The sequence below is a fragment of the Abramis brama genome, assembly GCF_963993115.1.
Source record: "Abramis brama genome assembly, chromosome: 17".
In the NCBI taxonomy this organism is placed as follows: domain Eukaryota; kingdom Metazoa; phylum Chordata; class Actinopteri; order Cypriniformes; family Leuciscidae; genus Abramis; species Abramis brama.
In genome coordinates this window covers 11,656,721-11,684,107 of record NC_139979.1, presented here as the reverse complement: position 1 = coordinate 11,684,107, position 27,387 = coordinate 11,656,721, and the positions used below count along the sequence as shown (strand labels likewise).

At 37.3% G+C, this 27,387-nt stretch overlaps 2 protein-coding genes across 3 annotated transcripts in view; both read right to left on the bottom strand.

Moving 5' to 3' along the window:
* Positions 1–10,085: 10,085 nt before the first annotated feature.
* Positions 10,086–13,026, bottom strand: LOC311067870 (uncharacterized protein; the record flags this gene model as incomplete). Its single annotated transcript, XM_084090018.1, has 5 exons — positions 10,086–10,215; positions 10,333–10,512; positions 11,664–11,777; positions 12,118–12,268; positions 12,969–13,026. 5 exons carry the CDS (start codon positions 13,024–13,026, stop codon positions 10,155–10,157), a joined length of 564 nt encoding a protein of 187 aa, XP_083946144.1. The 3' UTR covers positions 10,086–10,154.
* A 5,325-nt stretch (positions 13,027–18,351) lies between these two features.
* hivep3b (HIVEP zinc finger 3b) overlaps positions 18,352–27,387 on the bottom strand; it is a 66,654-nt gene continuing 57,618 nt past the window's right edge. For both annotated transcript variants that reach the window (XM_084088513.1, XM_084088514.1), the window contains exons 3-7: positions 27,154–27,305; positions 23,938–24,113; positions 23,711–23,812; positions 21,863–22,470; positions 18,352–20,070 (exon numbers count right to left, since the gene is read on the bottom strand). In XM_084088513.1, coding sequence (XP_083944639.1) covers positions 19,327–20,070; positions 21,863–22,470; positions 23,711–23,812; positions 23,938–24,113; positions 27,154–27,305 — 1,782 coding nt within the window. In that variant the 3' untranslated portion in view covers positions 18,352–19,326. The remainder of the gene's footprint in view (positions 20,071–21,862; positions 22,471–23,710; positions 23,813–23,937; positions 24,114–27,153; positions 27,306–27,387) is intronic.

Below are 27,387 nucleotides of genomic sequence, written 5' to 3'. Positions count from 1 at the left end.
TACCACATCCAGGTATTCAAGAAATGATTACTAGCTATCTAGGATCGATCAAACTGAGGTTTTACATCCACACAGTGGACAACCAATTGGCAGGATCTCCAGAAGGGAATCCCAACAGGACCCTTTTTATCATGGGCATGAACCTTCTAATAACAGCAGTGGAAGACATAACCAGCTGTCCCGTCCTGGAGTTAGGCATCATTCAGCCGGTGCTGCGGGGTTAACAACAACAACTGTAATGCATGTCCAAGTGAGATGGGTATTGACAACATAGCCACTTGGGCAAGGTTGTCAGGCCAGGAAGTCCAGAAGCCTGGTGATCAGGAAGGGCAGTGTCACGACTAAGTTCGGCCTCCAAGTTCAAGGCGAGGTCATTCCATAAATTGAGGACAGTCCTATAAATTGCTTGGGAAAGTGGTTCAATGCCTCACTGAAACATGGTGCCAATGTTGCAGACGCTGTGAAGCAAACCGAAGAATAGTTGAAGAATATCAACAGGTCCATTAAAAACCTGGTTGTACCAGCACAGCCTTCTGCCCAGGCTTATTTAGCTCCTCATAGTCTATGAGTTCCCCATAACATTTGTAAAAGGCATCGAGAGGAAAACCAACAAGCACCTGTGGAGATGGTTGGGGATTTCGATTTCCCCAAGCTTTGCTTCAGTGGGCCTCTTCATCCGTTCAGGACAGCTGCAGCTCCCTCTCTCATCTGTCTTGGACGGTTATACGTCCGGGTAAAGCAAGCAGGCATTAAAACAAGATCAGGCAGTAAATGGGCAGTCAAAGCAGCTATTGAACAGGCAGAAAGCTCTGGGAAAAAACATTTCCAACAGTTTGGGAACGCAAGCACAACGATCAAGCGAGGCATGGTCCAGTCAGAAATCCGAGCTCAAGAGGAACAGAGGCGTTTGTCCAGAGCAGTGGAACAAGCATCCCAAGGAGCATGGACAAAATGGGATCTGCCTAAGCATAAGATGGGCACATGGGCAGAGTTGTGGAGACTGGAGCCCTACCGCATCTCCTTCCTGCTGCGCTCCATGTATGACACCCTTCCTTCACCGTCTCATCTGCACACATGGCGATTGAGGGGCGACCCGTACTGCAAGCTCCGTGGTCAAAAGGCGATACTGGCACACATATTGTCAGGGTGCAAAACATCTTTAACCCAGGGTCACTATATGTAGCGCCACGACAAGGTGCTCCTGTCCCCAGGTGGCACAGATGAGAGGAAAACTTTCACCTTCATCAAGGAGGGAGCCAGGCCCTTCACAACCTGGCATCAGCAAAATCCAAACTGCTGCAAGCCACGAGCTCTTGGGAAATGAGAGTCGACGTCGGAAGGAGCCTGCAGTTCCCGGAAGTGGTCCACACAGCTCTTTGCCCAGACATCGTCCTGTGGTCAGCCAAATACTGTAAAATCCCCCTAAACGAGCTGACCGTGCCATGGGAGGAGGGCTGTGAGGAGGCTCATGAGAGGAAGGCCTTGAAATATCAGCCTTTAATCCAGGAGTGCAAAGACAACGGATGGCAGGCATGGTTGTTCCCTTTGGAAATAGGTCGCAGAGGGTGATTTGGCTACCACTGCCGACCCACCAACCGGAGAGTGTTGTGGTTAAGGGTCGAAACACTCAAGGAAAGTTGAGTACCTCCTGGTGACATCTGCTTCTGGCTGAAAGCTACAGTTACCTAAAGGGGTAACCGAGGAAAGCACCCAACATCTGCTTTTGCAGATGTATTCCACAATGATTGATCAATTAAGTGATGACTTCGTTGAAATCATCTGGTCCTTGGCAGGTCTTAAAATTAGGTAAATACAACCTCAGATGAATCACAACACGACACATTACACCGTGTTATTATTTATAACAAAAAAACTAGGCCAAAATAGAAAAGCCATTGGTGACAAACTAAGTACACCCTTACTGCTTCCATAGGAATTAAGAGGGTAAGTAGCAGTTAGGCACTGCTAATCTAATGTCTTTGATTAATCGATCATCAGCAAGCGTGACCAATTCTACAAAAGCAGAAGATCTGGCTGTTTGCTGGTCTGGAGCATTCAGGTGTGTGTTAACAAAATGCCAAGGAGTAATGATCTTAGAGAAGGAATTGTTGCTGCTATCAATCTTATACGGTCATTTCCAAACAACTTGAAGTCCGTTTTTCTACAGTAAGGAAAATTATTCACAAGTGGAAACATTCAAGAGTTGGTTGAGTAGGAAACTTTGCATTCGCTCGCAAAACTTTTGTGTTCATTCGCTGAACAAAACAATTTGCGAGAGAACACAAAAGCATTTTTTTCCTCCTATATCATATTTCTTTTCTTCACCATATCCCTTTAGGGGCTTTGTAGGTTCCACAGCTGATGTGTGCAGTTTTTATTTATTTTATTTCCTCTAAAAGATTTTTCTTTTGTTCAGTAAAGTGTTTTTGATTGCAGTCTTTTTCCTGCTGTCATTGTTTTCCTTGGATTTGCTTCTTAGTTCCACACAATTTTATGATTTTCTTGGTTTATTCCATGTTTTATAGGCAACCTTGGTCATGCTAATACAGATTAGCACAGTTGGTTTTAAATTAATCCTGTTTATTTTAGTTCAGGACTCCATAGTCCAGGTGTTAGTAATCTGTAATGTTTCAGAAAGCCATTTTTTAAGATACGATTAATTATTGTAGATTAAGGCCTACTCCTGGTTTAATTTAAACCCTGTCAAGGATACCGCCTCAGATTGTAGTGTATCAGATTGCTGATGTGAACAGTGTCATGGACCGCATGTGGATACTTGCTGAAGAGCCTCCTCCATTCTGTTCTATTAATAGCTCAGTAATAATGCAGTGACAGTGTAGCAAGCATAATGTACTGGAATGTCTGTGTTTAGTGGACAAATTCTACCACACAGCATATACTTTTTTCCCACAGATGTCCATTCCTAAAATCTGTGAATAATGTGCTCTCTAGGTCAGTTTCAGGCTTAAAAACATTATTTGACCCAAAAATTCCTCACAATGAAATGCCTCAAATCAATCCCAGATGTTGTATCCCCCTTGCACCTGCTGCTCCTCGTACTCAATACCCCAGGGTTCATGCTCCTAAAACGACAAAACATGTACACTGGTGGCATTTTCATACATGGGGAGGGGAATTCTTTGTGTTCTCACAGTTTTTATTTAGAGTTCTGCCATATACTCTGTTTCTTATGCATCCCTCACTGCAACGAATGACTGAAGGAGGTGAAGTTATATTGTTTGTGCTGTTAAGAGAAAATTAGCTATGAACAGAGTTACGAAGCACAAGGTATATAATATAAACAATGCGCCTTGAACACCCTATCTAAATACAGTCAAATTATTGATAACCTATTATTATACACTAGGGAGCGCTGGTTTATAATGTGAGTAATTTATTGAAGACATTACCAATCTGAACTGCCTCATATATCATGAGACATCCAAACCATGTTTCAGTTTCAGTTTTCAACAATTTCCCTTGGGGCAGAATCCTTGTGTCTTAAGTGATCAAATATATTAACATTAGCACCGGTACAATAATTCAAATGATTGCTTATAGTTCATTGAAAAAAAACGAAATGTACAAAAATGTATGCTTAAAGTCTTTATTAAGGAAAACATAACACAAAAATTAAACCATGAAATAAAAAGCATGAATGAAAGCATACAGTGACCAGTGGTCTGTTGTGGAGCTGGACAGCCCCTGGTCACTAAATGCTTCAATTGTGTGGTAGGGAGCATAACATTTCTCTTTTTGTATTCAACAGAAGAAAGAAAATCATACGGGTTCAAAACAACACAAGGGTGAGTAAAGGATGACAGAATCGTAATTGCATTCCTTTTTGATAGCTACTGATAAATTAGCCTGCTGGTATGTTTGCATAGAGGTGCAGTAGTGATTTATTGATAGTCGGTTAATTTCATTTACTTCAAACCCCAAGCATTGCAGGGCTAATAAAAAAGAGAGATATTTCATCAGACACCAGACAGTACAAATTGATGGAAAGGTACTTACCCGAAAGAGAACTCTGTAATTAGGAATAACTGTTTGTTTGGGTTATAAAGGAAATAGCAACTTCCTGTTGTGGAGACTCACAGGTGAGCGAGAAAAGTGAAAGGGGGTGATTGAGGCCAGTGCCACAGTATACAGTATAAACACTGGCTTTGACAAATGTCCCAAATGCTTTGGAATGATAACTTGGCTCCTGCTTCCCAAGAGGAACTATCAAATGGGGATCTGACTAATGATATATCTTAGGCAAAACTGTACCATAGGGACAAGCGACGGGTGTGAGCAGAGTCTAAAATTAACCTTTTTCCTCATCTGCTAAAATTACTGGCAAAATGAGAAAACTTACTGCAATGAAAATGTTGCATCACTTTAATATATGAGTTCAGTATGGCTGTAAAAAATTAAATAAAAAAATAGCTAACCTCTGACAATAAAGTTTCCCTTAACAGTTCTTTGTGACTGAAATGGTCATATCAGTTCTTCTATTATCTGAATCCTTGTGACAATTTACTTTATGGCAATCTATGCTTTTTATTTCAGTATTTTGAAAGGTCTTCAACAAGAATGATGTAAAGATGTAGAGTATTTTTGGTTAGAAATATATGAGAGGATATTCACAGTTTCCACAAATATTAAGCGGCACAATTGTTTACAACATTAAAAAAAATAAGAATAATATTTCACAATTTGTTTTACTGTATTTGTGATTAAATAAATTGAGCCTTGATGAGCATAAGAAGCTGCTTTCAAAAACATAAAAAATCGTACCGAGTACCGACCCCAAAATTTTGAACGGTATAGTGTACATTTATGTATTATTAGGGGTTCAAGCGCGTAGCGCTGAAACCCTTATGTTATTGTTAATTTTCCCATGATGCAGCATTCTCCATCTAAAACTGATCGGGCAGACCGAACCGTAAGTCGTAGAGACTTGAAACTTTGAGGGCTGGTAGTACTCACACACCCCCAATGGCCTGATGGGGGAGCTACACTGGCCAAAAGAACGAAATGGCTTATAACTCCTAAACCGTTAGGCATAGGCTCAAGTGTCTTATATCGCTCGCCCTTCAGGCGCCATTTTTGAGTAACTTGAGTTTGTTTTTTTTGGTTTTTAAAAACTACTTTTGCGAACTACTCCTAGGTTTTTGGCCTGATTGGAACCAAACCACTGCAGAAATATTCTCTGGAGAGTGACTATCAATAATCATAAAAAAAAAAAAATCTAAATTTCAATTCACGGTTGCTAAGGGGAACCAAAATGTTCGATTTGACCGGGGCCACTTTTACTAAAATGGCTATAACTTGTGAACGGAAAGAGATATTTTCGCTAAACTCGGGGCACATGTTTATGAGCTCAATCTAAGGTCACATGAAAAAAATTGCAATGATTGGCCAATGGGTGGCACTATAAGAGGGAAAAAAATCATGAAAATGGCTATAACCGCACCCAACCGTTAGTCCGATGAAAATTGGCATGCTGTGTCTTTGTCCAGAGTGCCATGATAGTCTATGAGAACATTGGCGTATCTCAAAAAACTAATTTTGCGTCATCGGCACAATGCCCTGAAGGAGCCTGAGAAGTTTCAAGCCAGCGTTTTTCATGGAAGTGACCTCCTTAGACTCCTGAATCCTTGCCGAGTCCAATGATACCGAACATGCCAGATTTCGCCTTATGGTTTGTGTAACGGTGTCATTTAGCGCTTAAAAAACTTGCGATTATCTTCAAAACCGTTAGTCCGATTGAGACAAAACCACCACAGGAAATTTGAAAACATAGGTCAATAGCTAAACAATAATGCCCAAATGTCAAAATTATGATAGGAACTGACAAAAAAAAAATTAGTGTCGTCTATGGATAATTTTTATGCTCTCATAAATATGAAAGTGCACTAAACTTCAAAACGAAACGAGATATTTACAACAAATTTGACACACATATGTATGGGCAAACTTTGAGGACACATAATAAAAGTGGTGGAGATCAGGTAAGACATGGTGCTATAAAAAAACATATTTTTCCTTAGTAAATTGCCTGCATTGGCTGTAAATGGTCTTTTCCATCTATGATCTAAGTGTATTTGTTTATTTGGATCCCCATTAGCCACTACCTAGGCAGTGGCTACTCTTCCTGGGGTCCCAACAAGTAAAAAATACAAAACTACATTTAATCAACAACAATAAAAAGTCATGTCAATAAAACATACTAACCCAACATTCATTCCAAATATCAAACTCAACAATTTACTATATATTGTGCCATTAAATGTTCCTTTAAATATTTTTTTTAAAATATTTTTTCTTGTTAAAAAATGTGTAATATCAATGGTAAATCATTCCATATTTTCATTCCTCTATACATTACAGTCCGTTGTTTTGCAGTCAGTATGCATAAACTTTTCAATAACACAGAGTAAAAAGATGGGACGAAATTCAATTAAAGTGACAATTTTGACTTGTGGTCATTATTTGTTAATTTCTTCTCAAACTTCAGGAACATCTATGCCATGTAGTTCATACATTTCCCAAGAATCAAACTGGTTCATTCAGCTGCTGCATATTGAACAATCTGGCAAGATCGGCATTCTGGGTATGTAACAGGGCATTGATCCCAGTAACAGTCATTAGATAAAAATCACATAGGGCTAATAGCCTATAAGCAATTACTGATATCACGCTACTACGTAAACACATCACCCAATTATCTGGTTATATCATGATGTTATCTCAATACAGTCTCTTAATAAGAGAGTTTTTGGATACAGAAAACTTTGACATCTGATGGTTAACCCCAGATTAACCAGGTCAGAAGCAGGAGCTTCTATGAGATGCAGGGAATTAAAACAGCCAATTAAGAACACAACATTTACATTTTCTTCCTATTGTTCGTGCCTGCAGCTGTGACCAAGGAGAGAAAACGTGCCAGTTTTTATGCTTTCCATGATCAACCGCCGTCTACTTCATTTTGCTTCCTCTTATTTACCTCTGAGGTGCCTTTCCTGACATTCTCCTCACTCTTAATACAGTGGCAATTGGGATGGAATGTGTAAAGGCATCCTGTTTTTCGAGTGGGAGAGACATTGAAGCTGAGCTCAAGGGAGAGATGGACGCTACAGCGGCTGCCATTGTTTCAAATGTCTCTATTGTTGGAGGCATAAACCTTGTGAACTTGTAATTTATTATTTGTGTGTTCAAAAGAAATGGCATCTCTTGTTAAAATAAAATGAAATAGACAATTTTGTAATAATTTACTCATAGCTGCATATTAAGCATCACACAAGTATCATAATAGTGGTTCATATTTTGTGCTGTACTGTCTTTTAACCGCACCTTTATTCTGTGATAACTTTTCCATTCAGTGCACGGTTTACTGTTGCAACCATATCATGAGTAACTCAAGAACTAGATCAGTCCGATTCATGAACGAATCATTCAGACATTTAGCTTTCATTCAGCTTTTGTGAAACGAATCAACTGATTCATTGAAAAGATTTGACACAAATCAATTGTTTGCTCATGAACGTGCCAAGGAGAGATGGGTGGAAGTCAAGTCAAGATTTACAGTGAATAACTTTCAAAAACCTTTGTGTCACATAAATCTATCATGTGACTTCAGAAAAAGTATAGTGTACGAGTCATAAGAAATAAGAAAAAATTATAATTACTATTTAAACTTAGTGTCCAGTAGAAAGAAAAAAAACATGAGGGTGAGTAAATAATGACATCAGCTTTTTTATTTTTGGGTGAAATGTTCCTCTAAGGCAGCTTTGCTCTTAAAACATATCTGGTTCTTTTACTTGTGTTGCTAATATTTGACGATTAAAAGCAGTTTTATAAGGCTTCTCATACCAGCACAATGATGTAATGTTGAAATATACGTTTTTCTTGGTATTGTGCTCAGTTAAAATGCAGGTTATCTCACCATCAGTCATTGCGGCCCATTTATGGCTGCATTTCTCACACATACTAAACGCATTTAAATGAGCAGACATGGTGAGAGACCTTGAGGCAATAAATGTTGTACATTTGAATGTCTGGATTGGTATGAAATGCCTACAGCAGACCTGCAGACATAACAATGAGGTGTGCAAATTTATTTATTTTTTATTTTTCAGCTTAGATGAACCATAGTCTTAGACTAAAAATAAGAATACCATTTGAGAATAAATACTCAGGATAAGGATAAGGTCTTAGATTTTGGAAACTAGCCTTGTGTGCACTGTTGGCCTATATACTCTATCATGACAGGAAGATGGAAACCAGGACTGTTCTCGCATTGCTATTGTCTACACTGTTTCTTTCCCATGCGCCTGTAAGCTTCCTGCCTAATTCACCTGTTCCATAAGAGTCTATCTTTCACATCACAACAACATGTCAATGTGTTCAAACTAATTAATTTTCAACTATGTACACACCCTTTGAGTTTTCATGCCAAGATCTTTTGTAAACCAAGGAATAGGCAGTGATCCAGGGCAATTATACGAACCTACGTATGCAAGAGATAATGCCAAGGATGTTTTAACACGAAGTGTAATTGTGGGCTATTTCTTTATTTTCACAAATTATCAGATAATGTCCAACTCCGGCTTAAGAAACAGAGAAAACAAGACTGCAGGGTTACACAGTTCAGTAGGACACAGAATTAGGGACAGAACAAAATATAATAATAACAGGTATTTTAAAATTAGCATTTTTTGCTAACAACAAATCTGATAGGTCATATCAGAAAACAATTCAGAGTATATTTGAAATAGAATAAATACATCACTTATGGAATACATTTCATATAACAAAACCATATTGCTGATATAGATAGAGGAATCTATCTCTATTCTTAGCAAACTGAGTAACTTACAATGATAAATTATATAAATTATTAAATTTAATAGCACAAAATTAATCATAAAGTTCATACATCTTGTGTACACTACATTGTTAGCTCTCTAAAATATTCCAGTGCTATTCAATAAATAGGAAAGTACTCCAGGAAAGTTTTTTTTTTTTTTTTTTTTGGCAAGTTTAAATCTATTGTCTCTCTTGTGTTCATAACAACAGATTGAACAACATTACTTGAACAACATAACTGTTAAAGGTGGATGGATGTGAAAACAAGTGCACAGTCCATACAACCTTTATATGCGGTATTCCCAGAAAAATCTCATTATTATGTCGACTTTAAAAAAGCTTCATGCAGGAAACACAAGTAACTGTTGACCAGTATATGTTGTAATTTGCATGTTGGTTCCAAGCATGGAATGTCAGCTTGCTCTTTTTAAAATGCTCTTTTTTCCCCCCTTTTTTAAATTTTTTTTTTACCAAGACTTCTGTGAGCAATCAGCTTAACCAAAAAGACTATGCTGGTCAACCATCTTCACCAGCTAAGATTTGCATGGCTGTGCAACCAGCATTAACAACAAGCATTATCCAACCTGGCCAAGAAAAAGGAAAATTACTTATCACACCGTTATCATCGTTGATAACATTCCAACTTAAATGCTCCTGAATGGGTTGGGTGTTTAAAAACCCATTTGCTGTATCCCAAGATGCCACCCATTTTGGCATGACACTTAATTTGAATCTATTGGTTGTCTCAGGTAAATATGTAATTAACTCATAGATAGGTCATCTTTTGTCTATCCTAAAATATTATATATATTTAATATATTATATATATTTATATATATGGCCAGCTTAGATAAATAGAAGTACTGCAGTTTCACACATTCTGTGCCCTTCCAACAAAATTTGAATTAGCACTTCGCCTGTCTCTTTTATCTCTGACTGTTCAAACTTGGTGTTTTGGACTGGCAATGATCCTGTCAGATAGCTTTAGCATAGCCACTTAGCTAACATCCTGTTTGCATTACAGGACTGCCAGTAACACCGACCTAACCCTCTTTTGTGCAGTCCCAGTGTTCAGGTCTGACTTGCCCTCAACTCACAAAGATCTCCTTCACATCTCACAAGCCTTCATCTCTCCTATTCTGTCTTAAACATGCTTCAAAGGCTCTGTTTCCACAGTACTGTCCATGAGGAACGGCGCTTCCAGATCGCAGCGTATATATGTTCTGCTGCCCCAGGTCGCACAAGGGTCATCTTTTGTTCATGTGCTCGCACTCCTATCTCTCCTCCAGGAAAGGACTTCATCTGTAGCCAAGTTTGGATGTCTTTTCCATGGCTCTCGCTCTAGCCCTAACCAGGTTCCTGAAAAGTCAGATGAATTTGCTGTAAGTAATGGTGCTAATGACGACACAATCACAGCTCTTTCAAAGAGTAAGGTGTGTAAACATGAATTACATGATTTGTGCACTGTGGCCTTACCTAAGGAAGGTTATGACGTCTGACCGAGCCCCAAGGGAGGAAGACTTCCCTAAAACCAGAACTCCTGGACTAGCATTTTCAGAGTCATTTGGGCCGGTCAGGTGTTCTGATTTGGGTGTTTCCTGTTTTTCATGCACAGGTTCAGATGGGTGCACCAGCATGATGGCAGGGTTTTCAGAGCTTAGAGAAATGTACACAAAATTTGTCAAAATACATTCTTTGCTATAAAGGCTTCAAAATAAATACTGGATTGTTTTAGATAACTGCTATAATGGCTAATAAATCCATTTAAAAAGTGTTGAGGAAGCTACTTCAAACCGTAGCTACAAGCTAATCACAATTTACAAGCTCTTTACTATCTTTCTGGGCCTTGAAAGTGGTAATTGTGTAGGCTGTCAATGGAGGGACAGAAAGCTGTCAGATTTCATTAAAGTATCTTCATTTGTGTTCCGAAGATTAACAAAAGTCTTACGGGTTTGGAACGTCATGAGGGTGAGTAACTAATGACAGAATTTGTATTTTTGGTTGAACTAACCTTTTAAGAGGTAAATTCATATAACCAGGACTTTCCAATGCTATATATGAACATTTACTCAGTTCGCTCGGCAACAAAGTTATGTGTGCGATACAATATGACAATAACAGTAAAATTTTGTCTCGCTCCACCATTACTTGTTGGGGAAAAGTAGCTTTTTTTATGTACAAAAAAATGCTATTTTGAAAACTGCTGAAATTGCTATTTTTCTATTTTTAGTAGACCAGTTCACACTGAATACGATAACTGTAACAAGAACTATAACTATAAAGTTTTAATGATCATTCTAATTTGAGAATTATTTCCCAACACTGTCCTACGCTGGTTGGTTGTTCTTACAGTAGGTTTTTTTGTGGCAAGATCAATCTATCTTCTATCTGGTTGTCATATCAACAGATCACCACAACACAACACCACAACTGCATAGTTTATGAATACATGACAGTGGTTAAAAGCTGATAATGCATGAGACTGCTTTATTGACTATGCAGCCTGTCACGATGACAAACTTTTTTCTTGCGAGTTCAAATAGCGGTCTTAACATGAAAACCTTTACTAAAACTCTGATTCATTAGATGAAACTCTCTATCTTAGTAACTCCAATTCAAAAACACTTCACTTGTCATATCATCTGGATTCTCCAACTATGTTTGTCTGGTATCACCTCACACCCTAATGACAACTCCACACCCTAAAAAAGCACACCCTTACAGTAAAAATAGCCTTCCAAAGAAGAATACTAATGCATGTGGACATTAACTGACTGCACGTTGTGCGGACATGAGATGGGGTTTACCTGTAGTGGCAGAAGCTGTTGCATGTCCGATCTGCAGGGTTGGCGCAGAAGCAGCGGCCTGTAGACCTGCGGCGGCGAGCCAACGGACTGCCCAATCCATACACTGTGGTCTTACTGTGGAGGAGACACCCAGAGAGCATCCAGTCATTGATTAACTCATTAGAAAGGAATAAACCACAATGGGACTTTGTACTGTTTTAAGCATGAAAACTGCAACCAGTGTCAAAAGTATTCTAGATAAAAAGCAATAAAATGCTCAATAACTCAAAAGTGAATCTTTCTGAACTATATAAAAGCATTCTCAAGTCACAAAGGTGCACTGGCCATACACAGATATGTATTCATATGTCCATGATGTTTCTTTTCACACATTGGAGCCTCTAATGTGTCTTTGCACTGGTTGAACTTCCTTTGTGGTTTACGTAGGTTAACCCGTGCATAGGTGAGCACTCACCTTGGCGTGTTCACCCAGATGATGTCCAGATGGCAGAAATAATGGCATTCAGAGTCCAGCTGGTTGTTGCAGGAGCAGCGTTTGCTCCTGACCCGATGGGTTTCAGACGGGTCGCTCGGGTCAGTCTGGGGCACTAGAGGCAACCCCCAGCCTATAGAAAAGGAATATATTGTGGTCCATTAAACTTGCCATAATCAGTCTGGGCCAAAAAGCTCCAGCAGAGACTATATTTGGTTGAGTCTCAGAGAAATGATGAGCCTCGCCACATGTTATTGTTACACTTTTATGATTTTGATTTATACCTCAATGCACTGGTCTCCGTTATCTTATGCAATAACGAACACGGTCTCAGACATTTGATATTAATAAGTATAGGGCAATTTGAAAGTTCAAAGCTATTCACACACATCTGTGCTGAGTTGTCAATTTTGGCTTTAATTGTCAATGCTGAGATGACTGATGAGTACAAAATGAACGTGAGCCCCTGACTGTGTTCGCATATTGTTAGACATATGTTTAAAATAATAATCAGAACTGAATTCACTATGTTTATTTAAATGTTTATTCCAAACAGTCTACAAATAAATGTACAAACCTAAAGATTTTTTTCTGAGAATGAAAATGAAGGTACTTAGAAAATACTTAAAATTTCAAACCTACAGGTTTATAATCAAGTAAATCAATTTAGAATTAAACAAATACTTATTTAAATGCATATTTAAAAAATCACTAATTTATACATGCCATATCTATTCTACTCTATCTACTCTTTTGAATAAATAAATATATTAAATATATACATATGTAATAAATCCCCCAAAATATATAATACAAACACAAAAATGTTTTACCTTCTTGAAGAGTTGTGCACAAGCTAAAAATGAAGATCAGAGTAATTCTTGATTCCATGTTGCACATATGTTTCAATACGAAGAATACAATGCAAAGCAATTCCAATAGATCTCACTCTGCTGCAGGTGCTTGTCTAATGTTGAACTGTCCTGTATGATCCTACTTATAGTGTATGATATGCACCACCCCCTGGGTGGTAGTTACACAACTCCAGCTTGTCTTTGCACTCTGCATTCTGCACACAAGAATCTCTGCTGCCTCCTCTGACGGTGGGATCACTGGATTGTTTGGGATGAACAGAACCGAGGTCCAAGACAATAATGATTGAGAGTAAAAAAAAAGTTCATCTTTCTTGCCTCGAATTAAACAATGTGGATCTAATACGACTAATTGGACTTAGGGGTGAAGGAAAAGAGGAGTCACAGAGTATATCAGCAGATTTGCTGCTTTGCATGAATTCTGTTGCATGCACTTCGCAGGGAAAGACAGTGTCCCATGGAAAGAAGGAACGTTCTGGTGGGTAGCTCCTGTCTGTGAGGTCCAGGTGTGGGTAGACAGTGGAAAGTAGCTTCCTGTGCCCTCTGGTCACTATTTGTTTCTGATTACACAAATTAGTCACAGATATGAAAACATAATTCAAAATTCATTTGATTATTCTGTGTTGCCGCATAGAGGGCCAGCATTGACCAATACATTTCCTTCAGATATTAAATAGCTGCTGTGGCACATTTGATTAAAAAAAAAAAAGAGATACATTTATGAATCAGCCTATATTCAATTGCGGTATAAATCATTCACTTAAGCCACTTGTGATATTTATAAAATTCCAACTCAAATTATTATTACAGTTAACTAAAACTAACATTTTTGTCACTTAAAAAATAAAAGAAATAAAATCTAACTGAAATCAAATATAGCAAAACTTAAACGTATTCACTTATTTATCATTTTTATTTGTTTAAACTTGAGGTACTAAAATAAAACTGAAATAGAAATGTATAAAAACTGTATAGACATTTAAAAAAAACTAATAAAAATGACAAAAACAGACACACACAACAAAATTACTAAAACTGCAACGAAAGTAAACAACAACAAAAAAACCTTGAAAAGTATCTCAATGATGCTAAATTAACATTGACAATAATATATAATATTAAAGTTCAGTAAGTTCAGGGGGTCCCCCCCCCCCCCCCCTTTAAATCACTATTTAAGCTGCATCCCATTGTATGAATAACCATAAATGTTGAACTTAAAAACAATTTAGTGCCACTGCACTGTCAAAGAAATCTGCCTTACGGGAACTGAAGATGAGCAATATTCATCAGTAGATGAGCTGTTGGGTTTCCGTGATGGTTTGCCATGACCCGTGCAAAGATAAGACATGGGGCACAGAGCCTCGCAGGTATCGGACCGAGTTTGCAAATGCAGCCCCCTAGCGTGGGATGTGCTCACATTGTCCATTGACAGCACTTTTTCCAGCACATATGGAGAGTCACCAGTCATTGTGGCTGATGCAAATGCATCATAACATCATCTCACCACATACTTTGATTAGCATGTTTTATCACTTGTATCATAAAACAGAGATGCGAGTTTGCGAGACCTCTCTCATCGCTGCATAGAAAAGTCCCTTGTGCTGATAATAATATCAATATGGAAATCTTATTGAATTAATCAGTGCTGGACGTACAGATTGCATATTATCCCACACTCAGATGGAAAGATTTTATGAACTGCGAATAACTGCTCTCACATGTTATTTATGAGCAAGAAATAAGCTTTAGCAGACATATGCTGAAAGTTTTCTTCTCAGCGCTGCCAAATCATATCTTCTGCAGATGGATGAAAGAATGTGCGACACTGTGGAGGAAGTCACTGCAGAGTGATAGAACACATTCCTCTGCATTCCACAGACAGAGGAAATGTGCTCATCCCTCCAAAATCCTATCATGTTCTTTCCGGTCTCTTCCTTCAGCTTATGTTCATCAGAGCTGCTCAGAGGAGTGGGGTGGAGTGAACTGTGATTAAAGACACTTGGTACATTTTTAGCTTCTTTACCATCCTTGAAGAACTAAGCAAGAGTGCTTAACACAGAATATGAACATTTTAGTGCACAGCTCTTTGGAATACTTGGCCAGTCACGGTATTGCAGTCAAATATTATTTATTAACTCAAATTATAAAAAAAAAAAAGATTTCTTAGATAGGTGTGCTATAGTTTAATGTCTCTCAGAGTCTCTTTTTCTTCTCATGTAATCAATTTAATCTCAAATCAGTATTTCATGTAATGAGCTTGATAATATACAGTTAGGCATTAAGTAAGGGAAAATGACTACACCATCCGTAACTTATTTACATATTTGATGAATATGACATTCAAAAGGTTGTGGTCGGTAAGATTTTTTAAAATGTTTTTGAAAGAAGTCTCTTAATTATTAAAGCAAGGCTGCATTTATTTTATCAAAAATACAATAAAAACAGAAATATTATAAAATATTATTGCTATTAATTTCTATTATAATATATTATAAAATGTAATTTATTCTTGTGATGGCAAAGCAGAATTTTCAGCATCATTACTCTAGTCTTCAGTGTCACACGATCCTTCAGAAATCATTGTAATATGACGATTTGGTGCTCATGCAACATTTATGATTATTATCAATGTTTAAAACAGGTGTGCTGAATATTTTTGTGGCTTCTTTGATTAATTGAAAAGAACAGCATTAATTGGAAATAAAAAGTCTTTACTGTCACGTTTAAATCGGTTTAATGCATCCTTGCTGAATAAAATAGAAATAAAATAATCTTACTGACCCCAAACTTTTGAATGGTAGTGGATATACAAATATACAGAATCTACTGCGTGTGTAATATTTAACCTGTAAACAGTGTCAGTGACAGTAACACTTGCACAGTTGAAAGGTTTTGGCACTGCTATTATCAAAGTAAACAGGTTAAAACATACTTACAACATTTCAGGATATTTAATGATTAATGATTAAATATATTTATGAAACCAGCGAAAATGTTGTGACTAATAAAAAGTGATATCTAATGTACAATCATATTTTATGTCAAAGCTATTGATACTGCTTCACATTTATTGATTCAAAATTCCATTTGCACTTGAACTTCCTGTTCAGTGCATTCATGCTATCAAATAATCAGTTTTATTGAAAAAGTAGAAGCAGATTAACCTGAAAACAGCAGGTACTCCCTCATAAACACACACAAGCACACCAGACTGGCAGTGCGGAGGGAGGTGTAGTATTAGCACTTAAATGCTGTTAGAGTGTCTTTGTCCCCTCCTCTCATAAACACTTTTGTTTGTCTTTAATTACAGTCTTTTTCAACCCTTCGACCTGTCCATGCACATTTAGCTCTGTTCTACACTTTCCATCCTCAAACTCCCTCCGTAAACAATACTGACTATTTTACCTTCAAGTCGTTTCTTGGTTTTATACATACAGTACATACATACATACATACACACACGTGTGTGTGTGTGTATGTGTGTACATACAGTGTATATACGTATATATATATATATATATACATACATATGTGTGTGTGTGTGTGTGTATGTATGTATGAAGTATAACAGACAAAAAAATATGTGTGTGTATGTGTGTACATACAGTGTGTATATATATATATACATACATATATATATATATATATATACATATATATACATACATACATACATATATATATATATATATATATATATATTATACATATAAATATATATATATATATATATATATATAAAGTAACTTTCTGTTAACAAATTGACTAGTTTTTACTTATTTTATGAAAAACTAAAATGATTAAAAACTTGTGTAAGAACCACACCTGCATAGCTTTATGCCTATATCATCCAGTGTTGCATAAAGATAATCCTGAGTGTCAGACAGGCTGTCGCTAATACAGAGACTAAAAAAAAGTAAAGTGTTCGGTCATGCATCACTTAGTGGGATAGGTTAATGTTTAGTCCAGATTATATTCAAGAGAAAGTGATAGCGATAAGGTCAATAAAGATACTGGGATGGCACTTACTGCACTGGTGTTGAACCAGATTCAAATTTTAATCATTTGACCCATTGAACTTGTAGATTTCCATCGATTTATGGTTGTACTAATTACATTTTTGTTATGACGTGAGCATGACAATTACACAAAGGCATCCTGGCGGGATTATTTCACTGAACTCAAGATCATTGTTTCCAATGCATTTCTCAATTGAGAAAACCAGATTGAACATCAGGATGGGAGACAGAAAAAATCCCAGAACATTGCTGGCTCATTGTCTGATCCTCAGTAAAATTATCCATAGAACCATTTATCTTTTGCAAAAATGTGTTTTACTAAATAAACAAATAAACAATCTATTATTAAAATATTGTTGACTATATATATTAATTAATAATATGAATGAAATACATATAATTTTATGGTAACACTTTAAAATAAGGTTTCATTTGTTAACCTTACTTAGCCTATCTACATTAGTTAACAAACTACAGTAACAATGAAGCATTTATTAATCTTATTCATTGTTGATTTCAACATTTACTAACACATTATTAAAATCTAAAGTTGTATGTTAATATTATTTAATGGACCTGAGCTAACATTGAATAGTTGTATTTTTATTAACTAACATTAACAAAGATTAATAAATACTGTAAACATTGTATGGCTTATTGTAAGTTAATGCATTAACTAACGTTAACTAATGACACCTTATTGTAAAGCCTTACCCTTATTTTATATTATATAATAATATTATATATATATAATATATTATAAAATTATATAATGAGGGGTAGTATGAGCAATTGATTAAAGGTAATTATCTAATATAAGATTGGGCTACATCTAATTACTTGTAAATGACTAAATATTTCTCATTATTTCGTTTATGCCAACAACAGATTGTACCTGAATCATTTTAGATAAAGCATTTGATGAAATGAGAGAATAGCTTCAAGGTCTGTCACAGGCACAAAGCAAGTATTAAAGTCTTAAAAATAATGAACTAAAAAACCTTATGACACTTCTGAATTAGCTTTGGACCAACCGCTTTTAGGAAGTGAACAGATGACCTGCCACGTATCAGGCTCAAATATGTTGTGCTTGGGAATATAAATTCTTGAGGAATCCCAGAAAATTGACTCAACACAGCTATTGCATTTCTCCCGGAAACTATAAAACATGTTTTGAACAGGCCATGAATGCCTCCCACACAGCTCACATAAGTCCGCCTGCTCAGGTCCCTGTGGGATAACTAGAAAACGTGAATTAAAGTCACATGAAAGGACAGACTGCACCATCTGCTGGTCGCAAAACACTGGACACCATCATAAGCAGGTTTAGTAATTCCTGGTGTACCTTTATTGGTTCAGAAATGCAAAATCTCTGTGACAAATTTGGAGGGCATTTGGTCCATCCTGAACCTCGGCTATTGACCGACTTCACTGAAAGCCTGTCCAGTTTATTAATTTCAAGTCTTGAGGTCATAACTAAAAAAAGTAACTATTAACAAAAAAAGTGTAAAGAATAATAAAAATGACAATAGAAATCCCTTTGAAAACTAAAGTAAACAAAACATAGGCATTTTCATATTTTCACATGGCAATAAATATGGACCATAGACTTTCTATCTGTACAGAGACAATTTATCTAATCATTTAATCACTTGTATTATAAAAAATATGACTTCAGTGCAATTTCCCTGCAAGGCTCTTCACCGAAACCTTCGTCTCTTGTCTCGTTTACCCTCATATACAAAGAAAATCTTCCCGCTTCTTCAAATACCAGATCATTTGAAACAAAAACAAAAATCTATATTCATAAAAAGAATTCACAGCCTTTCATCTTTGACACTTCAAGCAGTAAATCTGGACAGAAAAAGGCACACATCACTAGAATTTGCGCAATACTGGACAAGAGACGAAATATTGGAATTACTCTCGATTTAAGTTTTCATCTTGGTCACTTAGAAATGTATTCATATCTATACTTAATGTTTTACAAGTACAAGTTTTTTTTTTTTTTTTTTTTACATATACATATTCAAAGAGATATATTAAGATTGCAATGTCAATTAAGATACAGGAAGGACAGACGTAATCGATTTACAGAAATATTTTTTCCAAGAAAAAAAAAAAGTGCATCATATTACAATCTTGAATATTGCAGAACAAACATTTACCAAGTTACCAATAGTATTGAAAATGTTGTATATAAAAAATAAGCGCATTACAAAACAAAACAATAGTAGTATTAGCAGTAGAAAGCATTTCACCATTGTGCACAGATGCTTTTAAGTGCTATCTGGATCGCCTTACTGGCTCTGAGGAGCACTGGCAGATCCTGAACATCCTTCTGAAAAAGAGCCACGTCCCCTGAGTGGCGCCGCTATAGGCTTTTCTGTCTCGCGCAGCTGTCTGGTTTCACGTGAGGAACTCGCTCCTTCCCCCTGCGAGATCCTCTCGGCTCCTTCATCGCTGTGTGCCGCAGATTTTCTGAATGTTTCGGGACCGAAGGTGTTAGTCTTTGTGGCGGAGCTCAAGTCACCATATTGCTTTCTGACCTTTGTAGTCAGTTGCTCCCCTATACCTTGCTGTAAAGGGGGGAGTTTGGGTAACGTCGAGCTTGTACTGGGACAAGACAGGTCAGACCGATTGGCTCCCTCATCTTGGCTTTTTGTCCTGCTGTCCGCCAGAGTTCTTTGCAGACTGGTTTCTGGAAGCGAGATCCATGGATAATCCCTCCTGGCGAGAGAAAAAGGGGAGTCTTCTTTGGGAGAGGTGGGCGAAGGGGTGGAGGATGACTGTCGTTCCAGTTTAGGGCGTGATCGGGGTCTAAGCTGCACCATTTGGATGCCCCCAATGGGAATCATGTGATAGGGCATGCGGGCTTGATCTTGGGAGTGTAAAGGAAGGTGGCTAAACATGCGGTCCACTGTCCGTGGTGTCAAAGGAGTGGGAGGGAAAGGCTCGCTTGGAGAGAAGCGTCGAGATGGGGAGAGCAGGATAGGATCTGGGGGCATATGCTCCTGTAGAGTTGGTTGAGTAGCAGGCTTGTCCTGTAGGGGGAGACATGGCATTGCAATCAAACTTCCATTCTCAATGACAGTTCATTTTTACACTGCTTTTGTCATACTTTTTGTCTTTTTATGAATATTTTGTCATGTCATATTAAATGGGAACTTGGCAACTATTTCAACTTCAAATCCGTTTAGAAATGATTTGGATGGTTAAATAACCTGTTCTGGTGGTGACTTTCCCCGCACCCCCCAGCGTTCCCCGGCGGAAAACCACCCTTGACCTAACGTCCCGGTAAGTTGGAAATAGGAAGTCTCGTGAGAAGCGAGAACGAGCGAGAAACACAAACTGCTTTACGGCAATTCAACATAAACACACGCCATATGATACTGTGTATGATGTATTACCCACCTCGGTAGACATAGCTCCACACGATAAAGTTGGCCGGCTCCCATAATAACAAATGCACATGAGCAGCGGTAGAAAGGGGGACGAGGGTGCCGCAAATGAGATTTTTTTTACTACAGTGTTGTGAAATATACGGCCCACAGCTGTAGGGGGAGCTCGTTGAGAAAACACGCGACAACAAAAGGGAAAATCAGCGAAGAAATGGCTAGAGTTGCCATGTTCCCCTTTAAGTTTTACTCTAAAATGGCATCTAGTGACGAGAATATGTAAAATTAAGCAAAAGATTCCAATATTTCATATAAACATTTTAAAATCAACCTTGTTGAAAACGGGAACATCTGAAATAACATTATGAGCACACTATTGTGAAAGAGTAATACAATGAGGGGAATTCTCTGTGCGTTCATGTAGTGCATTGTTATGGAAAGAACGCATTTACAGCATAACTGGACCGGATTCATTTATTTGTATTCTTCTTTAAAAACTTTTGTTAGTGCATTGTTTTGCTTTTTTATAAGATTTTCCTCAACAGTATATATTTAATTTAACAGCTTTAATAGTTTAACTATCATCATAATTTTATTTTTGTTGTTGACAAAATCAAAAAAAAACTTCTGTCAACGAACAGAACAACTCACTGACACTGCCATTGCCATTCTTAAGCTAAAGACAAAAAACAACACCAACATATGCCTATGTTATGACCTCAAACACTTTTACCATAGTGCATGATTTCTAAACTAATACATTTTGATGTTTGCATAACATAACTAGCTACATATGCATGTCTTTTCTGACTTGTGAAACTTGCTCTGTAGCTCAGCTGGTACTTGGGATATGGAACACTCTGGTACGAGTCCCATAAAACACAAGTCACAATAACAGAGCTCAAAGACTAGATGACCTAAAATGGCATGGATGGTTTAGCAAATGCGTTTATATCTTACGTTTGCCTTTGCTAGGTAGGGTTTAGTTACGTATAGTAGGTGGTACGCTACTTTCAAGCACTGACCTTTCATTTCCGAACTTCCGTGATACGTACAACTGAACCAACGTAATAAAATGTTGCCACATTCACATTAATCTGTTTCTGAAAAAATTGCGCTTTTATCTCAAGTTTGCCTTTGTTTGGTAGGGTTTAGTAACATAGGTAGTATAGCACATTATTTTCACACAGGACAGAGCATTGACCTTTCACTTCCTAACTGCTGCAATAATTACAACCAACTTAATAAAATGTGGCCACATTCACGCTCATCTGTTTCTGAAAAAACTGTGCTTTTATGACATTCCACTTTGTGCCGAAGAATGCGCAAGTAGCAATATAATACTATTTTGCAGAAATATCGCCACAGATATTTTTTTTCCATTGAGCCTGGATTGAAAAAAATCATGGCCTTGTTTAAAACTGTCACTTTGACCCACCTTTAGACCCTCAGTAGCTGGTGAACCAGGCTCCCAAAGGAGCCCTGCGGGTGAGCTGTGCGGTCGATGCTGGGGCTTTAGAGGCGTAAGAGAGCAGAGAGCTCTGGCACTCCTGTACCGCGCAGGGGATACTGGCCGCAGAGGTGAGAGGGGCCTGAGAGGGGAGAGGGCTCTGATGGGCGACGGGCCCCTCTCTGGGGAGGGAGAGAGATGACGGCTAGGTGAGGACAGTTTAAGCCTGGGAGACAGGCTTCTAAGAGGAGAGCCCTCACTGCTAGGGGAGAAGTTCCTCGGGGAAACCTCCCAGCCCTTGCGCGAAAACAACGCCCTCTTGCTGCCTGGAGACGCGGCTCGCATGCCAGGCCAAGGCCTGTGGGGTGAAGAGTATTCCTCTTTCGCTTTAGGGTCAGAGGGCTCAGTCTGTGAGCCTTGGCCACTTTCAGAGAGGTCACCTATGGATTGACGAGTATCAGTGGAACAGGCTGAAGATGGTTCATCATGGGAAGAGAACTCCTCTTCCTCATCATCTTCTGCTTCAGAATCTTCAACATCAGAGAATTGGTGCCCCTCCTGGTCTTCTGAATCACACACTTGCTCCTCACTGCCCCCTGTTGGACAGAAATGGATGTGTTCATTTAGCAAAGGAGTCAACACAAAAAAATAACTAGATACAAACTCAAAAATGAACAGGGGAGACTGGGGCTAGTTGTCAAATTTTAATCCAGTGAATATTTTTAAGGGTAGATTCATTTTTGTATAGACATGTACATCACCGTTCAAAGGATTGCCAAAAGACAAAAATACAGTAAAAATAAGTAATATAGTGAAATATTTTAATGTGTAATTTATTCCTATGATTTCGTCTTTAGTGTCACATGATCATTCAGAAATTTTGGTGCTCAAGAAACATTTCTTTTTAAAGTTGAAAACAGTTGTGCTGCTTAATATTTTTGTTAAAAAAAAAACATTTGTTTGAAATGGAAATCTTTCACATAACATTGTAAATGTCTTTAAAGTTACTTTTGATCAATTTAATACAACCTTGCTGAAAAAAAGGTATTTATTTATTTTTTTTTAAAAATCTTACGACCCCAAACACCCATGTGACAACTAGCCCCGGTCACCTCTCATAAACTGTACATAATTATATATTATACCCAAGTAAAGCTATATATGACACTGAAATGCAGCCGAGGGGGGTGGGCATTTGTTTTGAGTTGTCTTTAATTCATCAGCTACATTTGAAATCTAGTGAATGGAGTGTGGCTGACTGAAATGTCCTTGGAACTCTTAGATTCACTAAGAATGAGAAATGTCAAGAAAGAGAAATGTCGAGAGAGAGAGAGAGAGAGAGGGGGGGGGGGGAAGGCAATTTTCACTTCTGCTTTTATATAAACACGATAAACTGGAGGTCAGTCTTGCTTCTCTTTATGGCAAACTATTTTCATTGGCAAGTCTGAAAGTATACTGAAAGGTTGACATCACTTTTGCACCAATGAAGCAAAGATAATAATAAAAAAAGATAGCTTCAAAATACATAGCTTTGGTAGAACACATTCTAATCTAGAAGAAGTCTGTCACCAAAAGGGAAAGCAATCTCAGGGTTTGAAACGTATTCTGCGCTATTAACACAAGCCGTTTACATTTTTAATGTGTGAAGCATTATATGCATGTAGTTCATATGCATGTGCTGTAACACAATAAACCATGCCTGAATGTTTATAATAATTTCTCACTCATGTAATGTAAGGAATCCTTATTGAGAAACGTGGAAGATGGTTTGAATGATAAAACTGCAGTTCACACACCCACTGTCCATCAAACCACAACTCTTTTTGGCAACCCTACCTGCTTCCTCAGTCTCCAGCTCATCCACAGATGATTCGGACACACCTATCTCCAGGCATTTCTTACCGTGGGCCTTGGACTTCATGTGTTTGGTAAGGTTCCCTTCGAGGAAAAGGTATTCTCAATGACACAGAATACAAAAATGATGTACAAAAATGAATACAAGAATTTTGTGATTAAAAAGATAGGTACGGGAAAGTAGGAGTTTGAAAGAGATACGTGCCTACCTTTGGTTTTAAAGGCAAAGTTGCAGTGCTTACAGACGTAGGGACGGACATCTGTATGAGTGCGAATGTGCTTTTTTAGCATGCTGGGCTTCTTGCAGCGAATCCCGCATTCCCCACACACGTATTTCCCTCTTCCCCTACCCCGAACATACACATAGTCCTCATTTGACTTATACCTGCTCAGGTGAAAGAGAGAGGCAGACAGACAGACAGAGAGGTAAATAAAAATAATAGATAAAAGATTTAAAAGGTTAACATTCAAGACGACGAACAATATAAAGATAGTCTCTTCACTTTGGCAGGATCCTCATGAATTTCCAAAACAATGAATCCCTCTTTATTAGAGGTGTGGACTGACAGTATATATTTTAAGCACTTGTTAGTCCACCGATGGTCTAAAATAATTCACTCTTTGGCTCAAACTAGGTGTTTTTTGCTGGCAAGACAAATCCAATTGAGGTCAGAGAGCTAAAACTGGGCATATTTAAAAATCCATAAACTCCATGTTAAGCATTTACTGTAGGTCTCTTACATAGTTTACACAATAAACAATGTACTGCACATGAGATTTGCACATCAGTTGTATTTATTTTAAACAAAGGACATTATTATTTATTCTAAAAACAATCAGGAATTAATAAAACAGGTATCAAAAGTAAATTAGGCTAGAACCAGAAACAGAGAGATGAGAGAGTAAAAGAAATGTTACATTGAGACTAAGTATGCCATCTAACATACAAACATTTATTTGGGCTATTAATCTTAATAATAATAATAATAATAATAATAATATATAATTTTATTTTGTTGCAGTGTTTGTCTTGTTGCTAGGCTGCTTTTTATGTTGTACTGGACTATTCTTCTAGAGGAAACATTAACAATCTAAGATAATAAGATGATGTGAAATTAGGATTTAAGTTTATATATTTATTTATTTGGTATAAGCAGCCATTTGACAACTGTAAAGCCTGTAAAGTCTGTTCAAATAAACCCCTTTTAGGTGATATAAGACAAATGGTAAAAAAATAAATGAATTCTTTTTATTTATTTGTAACATTTAAATGTAAAATGTATAATAAATATATAAAAACAAAGTAATACAAAATAAAAATATAATTTTAAATATTATAAAAATGTATATTTATTTTTATTGTGTGTCAAATATTATAAATAAAAATAAGTATACACATTTTAACACTGCAGTCAGAGAGAACATACTAAGGAAAAATTGCATTACTGACTGATAGAGTCTGAATCCTCATCTGCTTTATAAGCCTGATAGCAGCAGGATGGGATGTGTTTGGGTAGACAGCATATGCATTTTGAAAAATGTCTGTAGGCTTTCATGAAAAATGTAAAAATGGATGGGGTGGAGAGAAAACCACTTGCTAAACATCGGTTTCTAGGTAAATAAAAAAAATCTAAAAAAATCTAACACTCCATTTTACAGGCTTCATTCAGGATTCAGCAAATGCAATCAGAGTGACACCATTAAAGTCTTTTAATATACGAACACACCTATCAACTATTTTTAGAAAGGTATCTTTGAAAGGGGGCTGGTGACTACAGAAAAACTGGTGCCTTTGATTGTCCTTCAGTAGCATTGTGTTCTACTAATGAGGAAGAAAGCAAACAACAACTGTTATGAGAGGTGCAAAGACAAAAGGGTGCTGAAGGATGTGAAAAGTTTTGGAGACAAAATGGAGTGTGTGTGAGACAGAGTGCAGAGTCTGATGTGATTAGGGAGAGCGTGGGTGTGCAAGGCGGAAGAACCGTATGAGCAAAATAAAGGCAGTGAGAGAGACAAAGGAAGCAAGGATAAAAATGCAGGCTGTGGTGAGTTGTTGCCGCAGTTTAAGCACTCAACCACACTGAGAGCCCCGCATAAGCAGATGAATGCAAGAGACCCAGCTAATGAATCCAAAGCTTTTGATGTTTACAGGTCAGCTCTCCTGTTTATCATCTATTCATCCATCAGTCAGCTGTCCTTTCATTTTTATACTAAAAATGATATTGAAATCATGTAATACAATCTAGGACTGCACGATTGTGACAAAAATCATTGTTGATTATTTCTATCGATAATGTACACATGACTATTAATGTTTATTAACAGAATTTACATTAACATTTATATTTAATGTGGTATTTTGATGATCTCATCCAATTATACATCAAATGAAGTTATCACTGCAAGTTTTCACTTTGATGTTGCAATTCAGCACAAGTACATCAACTCACAAAACTCACCGGTATCATAAAAAAGCTGTCTATACATTGCAAAATCTCTTATTTACACTATCTGACATCTTCGGAATCTGAAATAATTACAAATGACCAACAATGCTTTACACTTAAAACATTTTTTTTTTTTAGAGTTAAGTAGTGTTTCTAATGTAAACAATCATTTTGATTAGTTATTCTAGTCATACAAGGTAAAAATGTTGTTTTACTCTTTAACTGTGCTATGCAGATATAGTTGGTACAACACTAATGAGCACCCGACTTCAAAAATCAATCTGCAGAGCTACTAAGTTATCAGCACTCTTTCTCTCTATACACTCCATCCAAATTCATACCTTTGAGCAAGGTGTGAATTCAGCAGACAACTGAACAAGGCAGAATAAATGAAGTCTCTAATGGTTCGTAGTCTCACCTGTACTACCATGTCTTTGTCTCTCACACAGCAAATAACAAACAGAAAAGCTCAAGCTGAGAGGCAACTGTGCTATAATTGGCACTAACAAAAATGCAATTTCATGGCGGGGAAGATCATGAACAAACTGCACTATTAGTACTCTTTAACATGAGATATTTATATATTATTACATATATTTAACATATCTTCACTGTAGGGTGGAAACCTTGTATCTCCATATTTCGTTTATTTTTATTTTCATTGATCACCCAAATATTTAACCAATGAAAAGTATTAAAAAGAGGTATTTAAACTGTCGATAAAACATCATAACTCCACCCCGCCTCTATCGTGAATTAAGTGCCGCACTAGGTAAAATATTTTCAAATAGTGCACTTCCAATAACAAGCTATTTCTTCCAGTAAGCATGAGTGTAGCATGACAAAATGATTCATTGTTATTTATGTAATATGTTTTTGCTGGTAGTTCATAATGTATCTTAACTACATGTAACTCTTAACTACTGTATCTTAACTGGACAGCTACAGTTCCAAAATAACTCATAAGAATTTACTCACCCGCCTTCAAAAATGCAAATACGATTTCGAGCTGCCTCACTTTGTGTCGAGGCAGCGGGCACGTCATCAGCACTCGTCTTATCCTTTTCCCCTCTTTCATTTGGTGGTTCCTCTTTTACTTTGACGGGTGTGATGGGTGGAGAGGCACATACCTACACTCCAGACAGACAGGCTAATTTACCAACACTGTAGTACATCAACACACCACTTACAAAACACATGCTAGATATCAAA